Consider the following 16,188-nt stretch of genomic DNA (forward strand, 5'->3'; position numbering starts at 1 on the left):
ATAAGTGATAAATAAGAGAAAAAAGTTGGGCAATACCAGAAAGAGGGGGGAGAGGTGCAGGGAGGAAGAGGCAAAGATGGTAAGGAAGTGGGAGGGAGAAAGATACCTGATAGCTGCTGTCTGGCAACTTCCCTTTGTAGGTGGACACAGGTTCAGGTGAACACTATGACCCAACTACCAGTTTCATTTCCAACTTTTGTTTGTAAACAATTTTATAAGACTTGTATAATTTATTAAAATGAAACCCACTATATTCTACGTAGAATTTAAATACTAGAAATGTTGGTATGTTCTCTGAACTTGAAAAAGTGAGGTAAATTTAAAATGAATTTGAATACAATCATGTTTTAAAAGAGATCAAAGATATTGCCTGCCTGCCTGATAGGGCAGTTATGGCTTTTTCTTTGAAGGTCTTAATCATTTTTCTAAGAGAACCTTTTCTGTGGTGCATGTTAAGGCATCAGAATTGAGTTTGCTTTATCAGTTGTTAAAACACTAGCTCAAAAATGGGCATATTGAGGTGTGAAGCTGTGTCTATAGGCATGGCTGAATTTAAAACTTCAGTATTGTTCAGAAGTGCTTTGTGATAAAAGCTTTCAAGTGGTTTTAGTGATAGTTATCAAACTTCATTTTTTCAGGTAAGGGAAAGGTTACGAGTAGCACTTGAAAGATGTAGTTTATTGGAGGAAGAACTAGGTACTACACACAAAGAGGTAAGTTTCAATTTTTAAATGGAATTAGAGGGCATGTTCGGGGGAGTTTGTCTGGACAGTATTCTTCAAATATAGTAATGGTTCTAAACTCATTTTCTTCCACTGAATGGATTTCTTAGTTGATCCCAGAAAGTACAGTTTGACTTTACCTTGCTTAGTTTATTAGAAGTCCATGCAGGAAACAATGAACATTATACAGAATTATTTTTTTCCTAAAAAGGACTGATGATAGGTTTGGAACCGTCTCATTTTAAAAGCACTGATCTTCTGAACATTAAATCAGTAATATTTATTATCACAAGTTTGCTTCTCTGCTTCAAGATACTGTCGATGCATTTAGTTCTTACTTATGCAGCTAGTGTAATGCAGCTTACCCTGATGCTTTAAATTTTTTGTTTTAGTTAATGATTCTAAAAGAGCAGAACAGTCAAAAAAGAACACTAGCTGATGGGGCATTGGATATAAATCACGATCAAGAAAATACACCAAGCACAAATGGGAAGGTAAATTGGTGGGATTTTTTGATGGTTTTTTTGTTTGTTCCTTTGTTTGCTTTTTGCAATTTACAGTAACTGTGCAGCATTGCCATATATAAACTGTAATGATTATGCAGTCTCGATGATATAATTAAGGCAGAAGTCAATTTGTACAACTTTATTATTGAATAGACCGCAAAATTAAATTTAGTTTTGCCGTATAGTCAGTCTAGCATATTTCAAATATCGTGCCAAGTGGACGCTTAATACTTTTTTTTTTTTATTTAACAGAGATCTTCCGATGGTTCGTTAAGTCATGATGAAAACCTTGCTAAAGTTATAGAACTCCAAGATATCATAGATAAGCAGAACAAGGAGCAGACCCAAATGAAAGAACGTCTCACTGCCCTTTCTAGCAGAGTAGCAGAGCTGGAAGAAGATCTTGACACAGCTAGAAAAGATTTAATAAAATCTGAAGAAATGAACACAAAGTTGCAAAGAGACGTTCGAGAGGTGAGGTGTGAAAGAATTGACCAAATATTTTAAAATTAAATTAAATGTCCTAGAACTTTTTTGTTTACATCTTGTTTTTTCAGCAGACTTTGTGGTTTGAAATATAAATCAAGAGTAGAAAAAATAATTCATGATATAATCCATAACCAATTGATTTATTAAAAAAGCAAAACCCATGCACTTGTGATATTTTTATTTTCAGTTTTAAACTATAATTACCTAGATCTTTTAAATAATAGCTGATTATGTATTTCTTCAGTATCATTCGACAGCCCACAAACTTTTTTTTTTTAAATGCTTAGCGTTAACTTTTACATCCCAGACTATTTTTTGAGTTCGTGTGATTGCTAAAGTTCTTTGATTGCTAAAGTTCTTTAAAGAACGTTATTTCAGTATTTCAGTTGTGTGTCTTCAAATGGTAGTAGCTTCATTTTTTTTTTTTTTTTGAAGTGACTTAAGCACTGGCTGTGCTAATTGACTGACCTGTGTGGACATTTTCCAAAAAGTCTATTTTTTTCCAGCCAAGAGGAAAACAAGAAGAATCCTCCTAATTATCAATGGTGGACAGGATTTAGATCAAGAAAGACATTATACCTAGCTCCCAAAATGCCAAATTAACTTGTTTAAAGCTAGATTTTAAAATGTTTCAGAATGTGTTACTAAAGACATCATCCAAGTGAAACACTGCTGGATCAGCAATATCCTATAAGACTGTTTGATTTTGTTCTAGTAACATACATGATTTAAAGTAAATTTCATAATTTAATAGCAACATACTTTTAAGTAAATGTTTCAATGCTGATACGTTTTCAGCTTAGATTATGAAGCAAGTAATTCATATTTGATTAACTAAATGTAATTTCTTTTATTCTGACCAATGTTTTTGATAATGTAGGCTATGGCTCAAAAGGAAGATATGGAAGAGAGAATTACAACTCTTGAAAAACGCTACCTCGCCGCACAGCGTGAAGCTACATCTGTGCATGACCTCAATGATAAACTTGAAAATGAAATTGCTACTAAAGACTCTATGCACCGACAGGTAGTAACCTTATCTATGAACACACCAAATAGAACATACTTTATATTCTAATAGGCTAATAATCAATATAGTGCTCCCCTCATTTATGCCTTTTACTTGTATGTGACGGGTGAGAACTATGCACTTTGTAATGTGTATAAAATGATGGGTAATGGAGTAAAATAGAAGGGAAGAGGAGAGATGCTTCTCTACATGTTGATCAAGATTTATAAAAGTTCTTTAAATATCTCATAGGAATCATCTGCCCTCATCTTTTCCCTCTGTTTCATATACTTTCAGTACTTCAACTTGAACCCTCTGGCGTGATGGAACAACTGTGTTCTCTATTATTTACAAATGTGTTTGAAATTTAACAGGACATGGGATTAAGGAAGAATTACTGCTACCCAGCCATTCCCAGTTAAACAGTTTCACTGATTTAAACCTGCTGTTCAGCTCTACTTTTGTACTCATGACACCTTCTCATAATTGTATGAATCCGTGTTTTCTGGTGTAGGGTCCTTACCAGCCTCTGCTGTCTGTGTGCCTGCCTCTCAGTTTTCTCCCCAAAACGTGTGAAATCCGTTTATAACTTCCTCTTATGAACCTTAGCAAACCTTCAGGAGAGTTGGGGCAGAACATATGCACATGTAGTTGACTGACAGCTAGAGTCACAGCTCTGAGGGACAGTAGGATGGACATCTGGCTGTCTAAGGTTCTGGAAGGGAAAGAGGCTGGTGAATGAAACACAAAGAATTGAGAATCTACCAGGAAAGTGGAGGTTTGATTACAACACGATGAGCGTAAGCTTCACTGTTTTACTGCTTTTAATAGCAGGTGGTAGTGTTTAGGAGAGCCTTTTACATTTAACTAATGTTAAGAGCTCCTTTATTTTATTGGGGAAAATGGTTTATTTCGGATACTTTATACGGTTACGTGAACTTGGAATGGTTATAAGCCAGTCATTTGTTAACTGAAGGAAATAAAAGTCAACACGAAGTCAATAAGAGTAGCTTAACCCTTAAAATGCTGGTTACATTTATTTTTAACTTTTTATAAACTAAGTGTTAACTTTTAGCACTGGCCTGTATATTTTCACTTTATAATGAAGAAATTTATTTCCTTTTCTAATGGCAAATACCAATACAATGATATTGGTCACTACTAAGTCCTCCATCCTGTGGCTGTGTTGATCCAGGAATTGAGTTTTTAGTACTGTGGGAAAATGCTTGTGACAACTTTTTTATTTTTTTTTTAAATTTTGTGGGGGAAAATTGTTTTGCTCAGGTTTAGCAGCACTTTTACTCTCTTGTGTGGGAGAGTGAAACCTGTGCTGAAAAATTATTTTAAGTAATAAATCCAGTTGTATAGCTGCACGTTTACTGCCTCAATATTTGATGAACAAATTTTAGTTTTCACTTTAGTAGCAAATGGTACTTGTTGCAATTCTTTTTAGAGTGAAGATAAAAACAGGCAGTTACAAGAACGGCTAGAACTGGCTGAGCAGAAGTTGCAGCAGACTTTGAGAAAAGCTGAAACTTTGCCTGAGGTGGAAGCTGAACTCGCACAGAGAGTTGCAGCACTTTCAAAGGTGGGCCAGTAATACAAAGCATTGTAAGAGTATTTTTCTAACTTATTCCAACTACAGGAATTTTGTTGTCAATCTTTTATTCTTGTTGTTCTCTCTTATTTATCCCAGCTGTGTCAGTATTTTCTGTTTTCATGCTTTCTTTCCTACCATTTTAATAATCTAATATAAGCATTTACATATAAGTGACTTACCTTTCTATATTTGTGATATGGAGTTAGCTTGTGCAATTCCTGTATCAGCTTTGTGTGTTGAAATGCCTCTTTTCTTCCTGTTGTCTCTTGCTATGTTTTAGAACTGCTTTAGCAGGAATAGTTTAAAAAAAAAACTTGCAGAGTTCTTTAATACAAATATTAAGTTATCTTGAATAGGAAGAGGATAGTCTTTTCTTCTTCTCTTTTTGAACAAAATGCAGATTAAGGTGACAATAAATGCATAGTCAAATCTCAGCTTCCATTTTTTTTAAGTCCTTAAATGGCTGCAGGTTGAAAAGTAACTTACAGCAAATATGTGTAGCTGTTACAAATGAATCTCAAGTGCTTTGCAAGTCTTGGTTTCATTTTTCTGTTTTTCCTGTTCCTTATTGGCTTTTATAGTCTGACCTTTTGTCTTCTGGAAACTCTGCTGCTAAAGAGGCTAAACTGTTGGAACTTAACTCCAAGCTTAGGAAGGTAGAACTTGTACATCAGTCCTTGTGTCTGCTTGCTGCTTTCTGCTTTTTTAAATTTCTAACAAAGGCAATGGTGATGAGAGTAGAGAGGAAACAATGTGAACGTATTTATAAATATTTTGCATTGGTGGAGGTGAGTGCAAATTTTCATAGTGAGAAATTGGTTGCCAGTGACAACTGAACAATGAAATACTAATGAGGATTAACTACTCTCCATCTTAATGTATGGGTCCTCATTAGGTCCTGGCAGTCAGTAATAGGCTTTGCACTTTTATATGAACAAAATATAACTGTTTGCGCAGAGCATGTTATGCTTGTTGCTAGTGCATCAGTTTTCAGTATACTGTTAAAGACTTCTGAATACTAGTTCTAGTTTGTTTTCAAATTGGCAGGCAGAGGAAAGGCATGGCAACATTGAAGAACGGTTAAGGCAGATGGAAGCACAACTGGAGGAAAAGAATCAGGAATTGCAAAGGGTATTTATCTACATGTTTTTGGTATAAAAAAATCAAGTTCTGATTCCATGTCTGCATGGCAACTTAGTGCTGTGTTTTTGGGAGAGCTACCTTGCTCATATGTCCAAACTCTAATATAGGACTAAATGTTTATGCCAGTGATCAGTAACATTTTGTGGGAGGTGAGGGGGCACTTAATTGTTGCAGCCATTGCTCCATTTGCAGTGCTACCACTTATCCCTGCCACCTGGGCCAAGCGTCATTGCTGTAATGCTGCAGAAGTCCACTGGCTCTATGGGTTGGTTCTGGTCTGCAGGCCATAGGTTGCCGACCCTAAGGTTATGGTTGCTTGGAGATCCGATTACTTGTTCTCCTTAAATCTTAAATTTTAATCTCCAGGTTTGAGTTCCCAGCTAAAATTTGAAATAAAAGTTTGAAGGAGCCAATTTATTACACTTCTTCTAATGATTAGGTAGAATAACATCCTCTAGAGCAGGAACCTACACCAGAACCAGGCAATGAGCAGCTGTGTAAATTGGGCAGCTTCCAGCTGTGCCTGTACCATTGCTTCTTCTCTGCTGTCTTGGTTCCAGTCTGACATGGGCCAGGTGGTTTGTGGTACATCAGCAATGAGGTCTTTCCATGCATTTGTGCTGGGGCCAGGCATCTGGGAGCTGCATCCACATCACGGTCGCTTTTTCCAGCTCCAGACTCCCTGGCTACAGTGTGAGTGCAACTTCAAGCCAGTGGGAAACTGCGCTGGGATTAGGTGTCTGCAAACTATGCCTATGATGCTGCTGCTGCTTCTCCTCCCCAAACACCTGTACTTCAGGTGTAGTGCAGGGGCAGCTTCTAGTTGTGCCCATGTTGCAGCAACAGAGTAGTGGCAGCATAGAGTTTGCAGGTACCTTGTCCCCATACAACTTCTCTCAGCATGGAAGCTGTACCTGTATCACAGCTGGGGTGTTGGGGAGCTGAGAGAAGTGACAGTGGTAAAACATGGGGAAAACCACTTGCTGCTGATGTGCTGCTGAAGCCAGCTGGCCAGTGTGGGACCTGTTTGAAACTCCTATTTGAATTTGGATTCCTCTTTGAAATCTCTGGGTATCTTGTAAATCATGTTTGCTCTCCTAACAGTGCCAACACTGAGGCACCCCATGATACCCTTGGAAAAATCTCATGGCATCCCAGGGTGTTACTGCACCCTGGTTAAGAATCACTGGTCTAGAACCTGTAAATGGTGGAAAATTAACTAGAAGAATGTAAATGGGTGGTGTTGACTCTCTCAGCTTTGAAATCTGCTCAGTCATCAGACAATAAACCTGGGTTTAAAATGCTATGGATTTAGTACTTCTGATTAACTAAAGATCTTGTAATGTCCCTGCATGTCTTGGGGCACCTGAGTATCTAGGTTTCGAAGAAAAGAGTAAGTGAGAGTTAACGAAGCTCACGGTTTTCACAACTTGGCAGACTTTCCTGTGCAATGCTCTTAAGATAATTTGTGGAATAGATTACAGCAACAGTTTTATCCTAACAAAATTGTCAATCTTTCCTGAATAATTCAGGCTAGACAAAGAGAGAAGATGAATGAAGAACATAATAAACGCTTATCAGATACTGTTGACAAGCTTTTATCTGAATCCAATGAGAGACTTCAGCTTCATCTGAAGGAAAGGATGGCTGCCTTGGAAGACAAGGTAGAACTTCATTTAACATGCAATTGATTAGTCATATCCTGGTATAGCATTATACAACATTAATTGAATAGTCCTCAATTAATCCTTTACTGATAAATAGCATCCATTTAGAGATACTGTCAGCATGACTTTTTTTTAATAGATTTCAAAAGGCTCTTGGTTTTCTTGAACCATTGTTACGACAGATTGTATGTCATGAGTCTTAAGGCAAAACATTCTGAGTGAGTGCTTACCTAAGAACGTTTTTTTTATTCCCTGCTGTATAATTGAAATTGCTCAGGGTCATACAATAAGTTTATTAAAGAGCCATGACCAGAACTTACATTTCAAATGCATTTCAGCTCTGTCTCTGACAATATTTTTTGCCTAGTCCTGGTTATTTCTGGATCATAGTTTCATAGTTGGTAGGGTGGGAAGGGACCTGAGCAGATCATCAAGTCTGACCCCCTGCCATGGCAGGAAAGAATACTGGGATCAAATGACCCTGGCAAGGTGTTCATCCAGCCTCCTCTTAAAGACCTCCAAGGTAGGAGCCAGCACCACTTCTCTTGGAAGTTGGTTAGAGATCCTAGCCACCCTGACATGGTGGTAATCTTGACAGCAGGACCCCTTTACTTCCTACTTTACTATGAAAATGATTATGAGGTTGTGTAAGTTTATTTCCATAGCCATTTATTGCACACTTGAGACCCCTCTCAATATCCTGTCCTTTCCCCTGCTAATTTAGTTCATTTTCCAGATGGGTATTGTGCAGCTTGCAGGACCTTAGATGTACTGGTTCACTTTCATATTTAGCTGTCCATGGTTTTCTCTTCCAAAGGGTGTTTTGTGTGTTCCATGAAGGATTCTTTCATCAAAGGAGTGCTGTCTGTGGTAGCTTTCTCTTTCTCTGATACTAATTTCAGTTTACTTTCACCCAAGCATGCAGTTTTCTAGTCTCTTTTTTTTAGCTTGGGGTGCTTACCTGGGGGAATTTATACTGAAAATTTTAAGTAGCTTTCTTTGAAGTCCTAGGGTCCATATACTATTTATGCATTTATTGCATGACCTGGACATTGTTTATTGCATGACTTGGACACTGCTGCCCACCCCCCTACCTCCCTTCTGAGGTAGAGCTGCAGCCTGAGGGGAGCGGCAGCCAGACCATGGCTGCAGGGTACAGCTGCAGCCCTGTGCAAGAGGGGCTGACAGTGGGAGGAAGTGAAGTCAGGGTGGCCCCCTGCCAACATAGGTGCTGGAAGGCCAGAGCTAACAGGACTTAGCTCCCCCAAATGTGGGGCAGCATGTAAGGCTGCAAGGCAGCTCAGCCGCGGGTTCTGACCAGCTGCACTGGGGAGGGGCGTTCATGCAGCCAGGATTGCAGCCTGGCATGTGAATGACTGGCTGCCCAGCACAGTAGGCAAGTACCAGTCTACTCTGTGAAGGGGCTGGCAGGGTGGGGCGCAGGGCAGATGGAGGCCCCAGCAGTGAGGGAGGGAGCAAGGCAGGGGCGGGGGTGAATGGGGCCCAGGTCGGGTCGCTTGGTGGGACAGCTGGAGCCTGAGTGGCTCATCCAGGGGCACGCTAGGAGGCTCCTGTTGCTGTGCGCATCTCACACGTGGCATTGTGTCATTCCTGGGGCAGCTACAGCGGGGTGCAAAGCACAGCAGCAGCCATTTCCACCCTGCGCACAGATCAGGGGTGCACATGCCTCCTGGACTTCCACCAGCATGCACACAGTGGCAGAAAGCCCTCTGCACCACTGAGTGGGCTGCCTGGGCTTGGATTGTCCCACCACCTGGCCCAGCTAGGGCCCCATTCATCCCTCCCCTGTCCCTCTCTCTTCCTCACTGCCGGAAGCCTTGATCTGCACCCTGCTCCACACACACCTCTTCCCCCACAGACTTACCTGCTGGGCGGCGGGGGAAGACGTGTACACACTCAGCACACCCAAATAATTTTTTATGCCTGTGCCTGCCAGTCTGTTAGTCCTTGCATTGCTGGAGATGCAACTGGTGCAGGATTCCCAGGAGCAACAGCAACAAGAAGTCTTGTGGTCCCACTCTGCTCTCCTGCCCTGCGTCCCACCTGCTGGGCTACGGGGGTGGCTCTATCCAGCCTGCAGCCCAGTGCCATCTGTGGGTGCAGAAATCTGGGAGGGGGCACTTGCCCCCCCCCCACATTCTCCCCTTCAATACATCACCTATGCTTCCCTTCCTTCTCCCTCCTTGTCACCTTCTACCATTGTGATCACAGAGAAAACCAGGATCCTTGATGGTTATTAGAAAGTTTCTATCTTCCCAGAATGGAGTTAAAAGATTTTATGAGGGTTTCTTTGTAGCTGTCAAATGATATTAGAAATCTTAGTATGGGGAGAGTTTAAGCAGAGAGATTGCCATACCTAGTTATAAAATAGAAATGTGTGTATATATTACAGTTTCTCAATAACGTACTGTGTGAGGGATCCTGGTTTTTTCTCTCTTTAAAAATCCCAGATTCTCTGATTAAAACCCCCAAATCTGTGTGTTTTCCACAATTTAAAATGAAACACTGTGTATGCGCGCACGCATGAATGGGTGCATTATATTGATGCATTTTTAACATAATATTTACAATTTTAAAGCGGTTGGAAGCCTATGAGTGCCTCAATTATTATAAGAAAAAAAATTCTAAATACTTATATATTTTGGCATTTGATTTGGGGGTGGGTTTTTTTTATCATGGAAAATTGGAGCTCCCCTGCCCCTTTTGCTCACCAGAATGTGAGTCCAGTTGCGGCTGTTCCCCTGAGCAACCTTTGATATGCCAGTTCCCTGCCACTGCCCCTCATTCCCAAGCCATAGCCTGGATCCCTGGTGATGATGCATATAACAGCACTGTGCTAAAAAATACTATATGCAGCATTTCTGCAAGATTATAGTATCAGTAAGCACATCAGAGATAAAATTGGTATAAAAAGCATCTAAAAATAAAGAACGGCTATACATCTGTCACAGTGCAGCAGTCCTTTAATTGATTGAGTTATGTTTTGTTCATTTGTATCATTAGTAATTTAGTTTGTTATTGGAGCACAGATTCAGGATTCTGAACCTTTTGGCTTTAGTCACTGCATAACAGTGCTAAGTATGATAAATGCATTTGTTTTAGTAGATGAGACTCAAGCTGTTGCAGTCACTTCTTATAAAGTAGACATAGTCATTTTTCAGAATTTAAGTATTCTTAATCCTTATAAATTTGTTATGACTTAACAGTAACCTAACTCATTCAATAAATTTTATTTTAGAACTCTCTTCTTCGAGATATTGAAAATGCAAAGAAACAAATAGATGAGCTTCAACATGAAAAGGTACTATTAAATTTTCATATCAAAGTGTAACTATTCCACTGGAACATATTGGTATAGGATGTGAGGTTGTTTCACATTTAAGTTTCTAGTTTAGCATAGCATGCTGTTTAAACAGTCTAGGTTTCTTGGGGCATTATTATTGTTATTATTCATTCCTCTTTTCAGGCCAGGGGCTCAATCCCATTGTCCATCTGTCAGTCCCCTCTTTCTCCACCCCCTAGCAGCTACTTAGGCACTTGGCACATGTTTATTTAATGGCATAATTTAGATCTAATCCCCAGTCCCAACAATCATGCCTCCTGCTATGCCATACTTACATGGCAGGACATGCGATTTTTTTTTTTTTTTTTTTTTTTTTTTTGGTGATTGGGGATCAGGTACAAACTGCTCATCGTTGCAGACGGAGCCTGGGATCATGATCCTGGGCTCTCTCTGCATTGGCAAATTGATAGCTGAGTGCCCACAGCCTCATAGGAAACAGTGTGGTCCTGGAGCTGTGACTGACCATCAGCTAGGAGTTGGTCTGAGCCTGGAACCACACCAGAGCTAGTTTGAGACTCTAGCTGGTAGTGGCCATCCACAGATTACGAGTCCCAGGCCCATAATCTCGCTGTGACCAGCACCAGAGCCCTGTGCACCCTAATGTCAGAAAAGCTTGCATGCAGCCTACCTGCACACTTGTTTGTTTTTTATTTTATTTTTTTTAAGGTCCCAGTGTGCTGGGGTCCAGGAGACGTTCCCTGATCCCAGGGTGTCTGCAAGCCAGGGATGTTAGAAAACGATGTATAACTGGGTTGCACATCCAGTTTTTGAAGGATCTGGCACACGGGACCCGTGGGATGACAGAACTTTTCCCAGGGTCCTCCTAGGCAAGATATCTCAAGTCTCTTGTCCTGCAGCTTCCTGGGCCTCAGCAGACCTCCTTGAAAGCCGGTCTTAGAGCTGTGACTTTGGAGCTGGGGAGATGAAGAGTCCCTGCAAAGGCCCTGTGTTGGAGGACATATGGCATCTCTCAGAGTTTCAGGTGTTTGTCAGAGATGGTATCTATGAAAATTGGACCTGGGTTTTACAGTCTTCCCATGTCCTGGGCCTACATACAGAGCATTTCCCAGGAGCATGGGATTTTCTTGAACAATAAAGAACCAGTCAGTACAGGCATGATATCCAGCCCCTGAAGCTATATAATTTGGTCTGTGGGTCGCTGGACCAACCCCATGTGCCAGTCTTGTGTGCTGGACTCCACGGTGCTTGTGCTGCAGACAGCACAGGCAGGTGGTCCAGGACACCATGCAGCCCGCACCCTGAACCTCTTGTGCCATGTGCACAGTGAGTCTTGGGCCAAGTGCATGCAGCACATGGTGCACAGGAATGGACTGGCTCCACAACGCATGGACTAGACATGATGCTGTGGCCATTTCATGGAGGGTTTGTTTCGGTCCAGCTTGCAGACAGGCTCAGGGACACTTATCTGATTGACCATCGCATGAGCATGAGCTGGCATTGCAATGCTGTGGCCAGCAGGGCATACAACACACTGGCATGCATTAACCGTTACATCTCATGCAAAGCTAAGGAAGTGATACTCCCACTATACTCTGCACTGGTGAGACCGCAGCTGGATTACTGCATCCAGTTATGGGTGCTGCACTTCAACAAGGATGTGTAAAAACTTGAGATGGTCCAGAGAAGAGCCACCCATATGATCAGGGACTTCCAAGACAAGCCATACAAGGAGAGGCTGAGGGACTTGGGCCTCTTCAGCCTACAGAAGAGAAGGCTGAGAGGGACTTGGTAGTGGCTTACCACTACATTAGGGGAGTACATCAAGAAGTCGGTGAATGGCTGTTCACCAGGGCACCCCGGTAAAGACAGGAGCAATGAATATAAACTCCTGGAAAGCTGCTTCAGGCTCAGTTCCAGGAAAAGCTCCTTCACAGTCAGGGTGTCCAGACTATGGAATACAGGCATACCTCGGAGATATTGCGGGTTCAGTTCCAGACCACCGCAATAAAGCAAGTCGCAGGAATTTTCTGGTTTCCCAGTGCATATAAAAGTTATGTTTACACTATACTGTAGTCCATTAAGTGTGCAGTAGCATTATGTCTTAAAAAAAAAAAAATGTACATACCTTAATTAAAAAATACTTTATTGCTAAAAAAATACTAACCAGGGGAAAAATGGCGCCGATAGACTTGCTCGACGCAGGGTTGCCACAAACCTTCAATTTTTAAAAAAAAACGCAATATCTGCAAAGCGCAATAAAGCGAAGCGCAGTAAAATGAGGTATGCCTGTAAACTTCCTGCAGAGGTGGTACAGTCACCTACCCTGGAAATCTTCAAAAGGAGAGTGGACAGTCACCTCGCTGGGGGCACTTGACCCCAGTTGTCTTTTCCTGCCTAGTGCAGGGGGACTGGACCCGATGATCTACAAGGTCCCTTCCAGCCCCTAACAATCTATGAGTCTGGTTCATTGGGCCATATGCGTTTGACACCCTGATCTAAGCAAAATGTAAATTACATGTGGATCGTGTCTTATTCAGCAGTTTCAGGTTAAATAAACAAACAAAAAGTACCTAGAGTAATCATATAAAGACATCTTGGTTATCCTACCTTTTCAGATAATGTTTCTGTTGTTGGTTGACTAATGGTGGTGATGTAATGGGTTGCTGCTAAGAATATAAGAAGTTTTCAGAGATAACGCTTCATTGAGGAGCAGAGTCGGAAGCATTGATAATGTAATCGCTGAACTTTGTGAAAAGTTCTTAGGGATTTCAAGATGCATGTTTTTCTAAATTAATGTAATGGCAAAGCTGTTTCAAACAAACATTCCTGACTTCCTTCTGTTCTTCTCTTTGCAGGATCAGTTGGTACTAAATGTAGAAACAATGAGGACTGAAAATGACCAAATGAGAATCAGAGCCACTTCCCTTCATCATAGGTAGAGCCATTTGATAAGAGTATTATTTCAGTATATTCAGCTTTTCTAAACTTAAATGATAATAAATAGAGAAGGAATCAGAAAAGCTTTTATAAGGTGCATTCATAAAAAACTTTTTTTCCTAGTTACAGTATTACCTTCTAAAATTTAAAACTGAGGACTCGGAGCTAGTCTTTCTCTCATCTCTAAAAGAACCTTTTCTTCATGTTTTAGCCGGCAGCATTTGGGTAGTGTACCAGATTTCAGATATCCAATGCCACCTTCATCTGTGACCGACAGTCATACAGATCCCTATAACACCTCATCAGTGTTGAGACGTCCCCAGAAAGGGCGTTTGGCTGCCCTCAGAGATGAACCTTCAAAGGTAATGGTACATTAAGAATAATGCTTTGTCAGCGAACTGTGTTTTAGTTTAGTGATCTCTTGGGTAACTGCAGGAAGTTTATTCTGTAGGAATACATATTGAAAGACTGCTGCATAAGATGTTATACAGTGTATTAAAAAGTAGTCTTTGTTATGTTCTGGTTATACTAGATTCTTTGTTCACTACAGTACTGTATAATTATGAGTGTGTTCAGAATGTAATTGAAGCAACTGGAAATAAAACTGATACATTATTGATTGTTTAAAAAGTGCAATAGAAGATACAACCTGAATTCACAATTTGAAAAATGTCTGAAACTTTCTTTTTAATTTGTGTACATTTTTAAAGTTTGTGATAGGATTTAATAGTCCAGTATGTTCAGAAAGAAGCAGAAGAACATTTAACAAGACTCAGTTCTTAAAGAGTCTGATTCTGTTTAAATTAGTTAACCTCTATAATATTGAGAGAGAATTGTTCGGGATACATTTGGCTAGAAAATATTTCTGCCGAACATTTTTGTTCTACAAGTGAATAAGCTTGTAACTCCTTACTGTTGGTGTACAAAGTTTTCTAAAGAATTGGTTTTGCTTTTACTGTCCTTTAAATATTGCCATCTGGATGGATATCTGTAGCATGTAAGTGAAATTGTGCTGACTTCTTTTTTTTTTTTTTTAATCAATTTTAACATTTTGAAAATTTAATAGTAAATCCTTCTCTTTATTAGATTTGGATTTTTAGTCTCTCCTTTTTTCACAGGTTCAGACCCTTAATGAACAGGACTGGGAACGAGCACAGCAAGCAAGTGTGTTGGCAAATGTAGCACAGGCATTTGAGAGTGAAGTTGATGTGTCGGATGGTGAGGATGACAGGGAAACTATATTCAGTTCAGTCGATCTTTTGTCACCTAGTGGTCAGGCTGATGCTCAGACTTTAGCCATGATGCTTCAAGAGCAATTGGATGCAATCAACAAAGAGATTAGGTATGGCTTGCCTACTATTTGCTATTAGGCTAAGTTTCTTTCAAATTAGAAATTAAAGATCTCATGAACTGAGTTGCTGCACTTTTAATATTCTTGTGGAGATGAAAAAAATAAGTGGTAATGCATGCCCAGACTCGTAGAATAGTTTTGATGCACATAAATGAAAATTACCACTTCAGTTGTGATGGTTGTATTAGTCGCTGATGCTGTTAGCAACTGAGTGGTGCTTAACCTTATTTAAATGTATGTGTACTAAATCACTGCTCAGTGGATCTACATGGGCACTTTCCCATGGAGCAGACTAATTAGCTCCACAGTAAAGTGTTACAGTCTATACCAGGGGTTGGCCATGGTTTTGAAGCACAGTGCCAAAAACACCCACAACCTTGACTCGTAAGATGTTGGTGCCAGAGCCATAAAGGGACTGATCCATGTTGTGGCAGCGCAGCCGTGGCCCCTTTCCCCACTATCCACCCCAAGGCATATATGCCCAGCAGAATCCCTTCTCATGTCATGCTTTGTCACCTGTCGGGTTGCCTATCCCTGGTCTACACACATTCCTGTATTAGAGTTCAGTAAATTAATTAATTCAGTACACTCTGCTCTGAGACAGTACTGTCTTACAGCAGATTATTAAGTTCACCGCCAGGGGCAAATTGCACCCGGTCAGCTCAGCCAGCCATGGGCCACACCCCTGGCTCCTACCAGCCCCTCCACCATCTGGAGCCCCGAGCTGACTTCCCATTTCCCCTGTCAGCCCAGGGCTGCTCTGCCATGGCTCAAATTGCTGCTGTCCTGGTCTCATGTGTAGACGTTGCACCCAGGAGTGGTGGACTCCAGTTCAAATGTCTGTGGAGTTTGTGTCATGTTAATTGCACATGTAGATGCACCCAGTGTGGCTGACTGTTCTCTTACACTTAACTCTAGCAACTGTTACTGTTTTTATAAAGTTTTGTAAAGGGGTCAGAAGTAGACCCCTTTATAAGAGATGAAATAATTGAACATAATGGAGTAATACTGAAAAGTGTTTTTCTCTCATTTCTGCATCTTTAATATGACCTTGAGGTTTTATCTAAATGGTAAAATATTAGTTGAATAATAGTTGTTACATACTTTGGATGTAATTTTTTTCATCCAAGACCATTGAAACACTTTACAAATAAGTGATTCATAGAGGCATGTTAGATTTGTCCATGAATTGACATGGACTATAGGAATTTTTGCCTTCCCCTTTAGCAGTGGCCTGGTTTTCTTCCTTGGATATACTGAGCATATTTTAACAACTACTTCCTGTCCTTACAGTGGCAGGACACTACCAGTGCTCTCATCCCTCCTGCTTTATCTATGGCAAGTTAAAAATTGTTTTTGAAGTTTCTGGCACCATGCCTCCCTGTTGTGTGTAAAGATGTGTTCCTAAAGTTAAGAACAGGTTCAACACATTCTTGCGT

General features: G+C 40.6%; 1 protein-coding gene across 5 annotated transcripts in view; it reads left to right on the top strand.

Annotated features, from left to right (window-relative positions):
• PPFIA1 (PPFI scaffold protein A1) overlaps positions 1–16,188 on the top strand; it is a 91,048-nt gene that overhangs the window by 40,029 nt on the left and 34,831 nt on the right. For all 5 annotated transcript variants that reach the window (XM_090032898.1, XM_090032899.1, XM_090032900.1 and 2 more), the window contains 11 exons: positions 639–713; positions 1,115–1,216; positions 1,481–1,702; positions 2,598–2,744; positions 4,180–4,314; positions 5,374–5,457; positions 7,002–7,133; positions 10,396–10,458; positions 13,317–13,396; positions 13,610–13,760; positions 14,517–14,740. In XM_090032898.1, the coding sequence (XP_089889024.1) occupies positions 639–713; positions 1,115–1,216; positions 1,481–1,702; positions 2,598–2,744; positions 4,180–4,314; positions 5,374–5,457; positions 7,002–7,133; positions 10,396–10,458; positions 13,317–13,396; positions 13,610–13,760; positions 14,517–14,740 (1,415 nt within the window). The remainder of the gene's footprint in view (positions 1–638; positions 714–1,114; positions 1,217–1,480; positions 1,703–2,597; positions 2,745–4,179; positions 4,315–5,373; positions 5,458–7,001; positions 7,134–10,395; positions 10,459–13,316; positions 13,397–13,609; positions 13,761–14,516; positions 14,741–16,188) is intronic.

The sequence above is a fragment of the Crocodylus siamensis genome, chromosome 2 (genome assembly GCF_052110815.1).
Source record: "Crocodylus siamensis isolate JL-2025a chromosome 2, ASM5211081v1, whole genome shotgun sequence".
NCBI classification, from domain to species: Eukaryota; Metazoa; Chordata; order Crocodylia; family Crocodylidae; genus Crocodylus; species Crocodylus siamensis.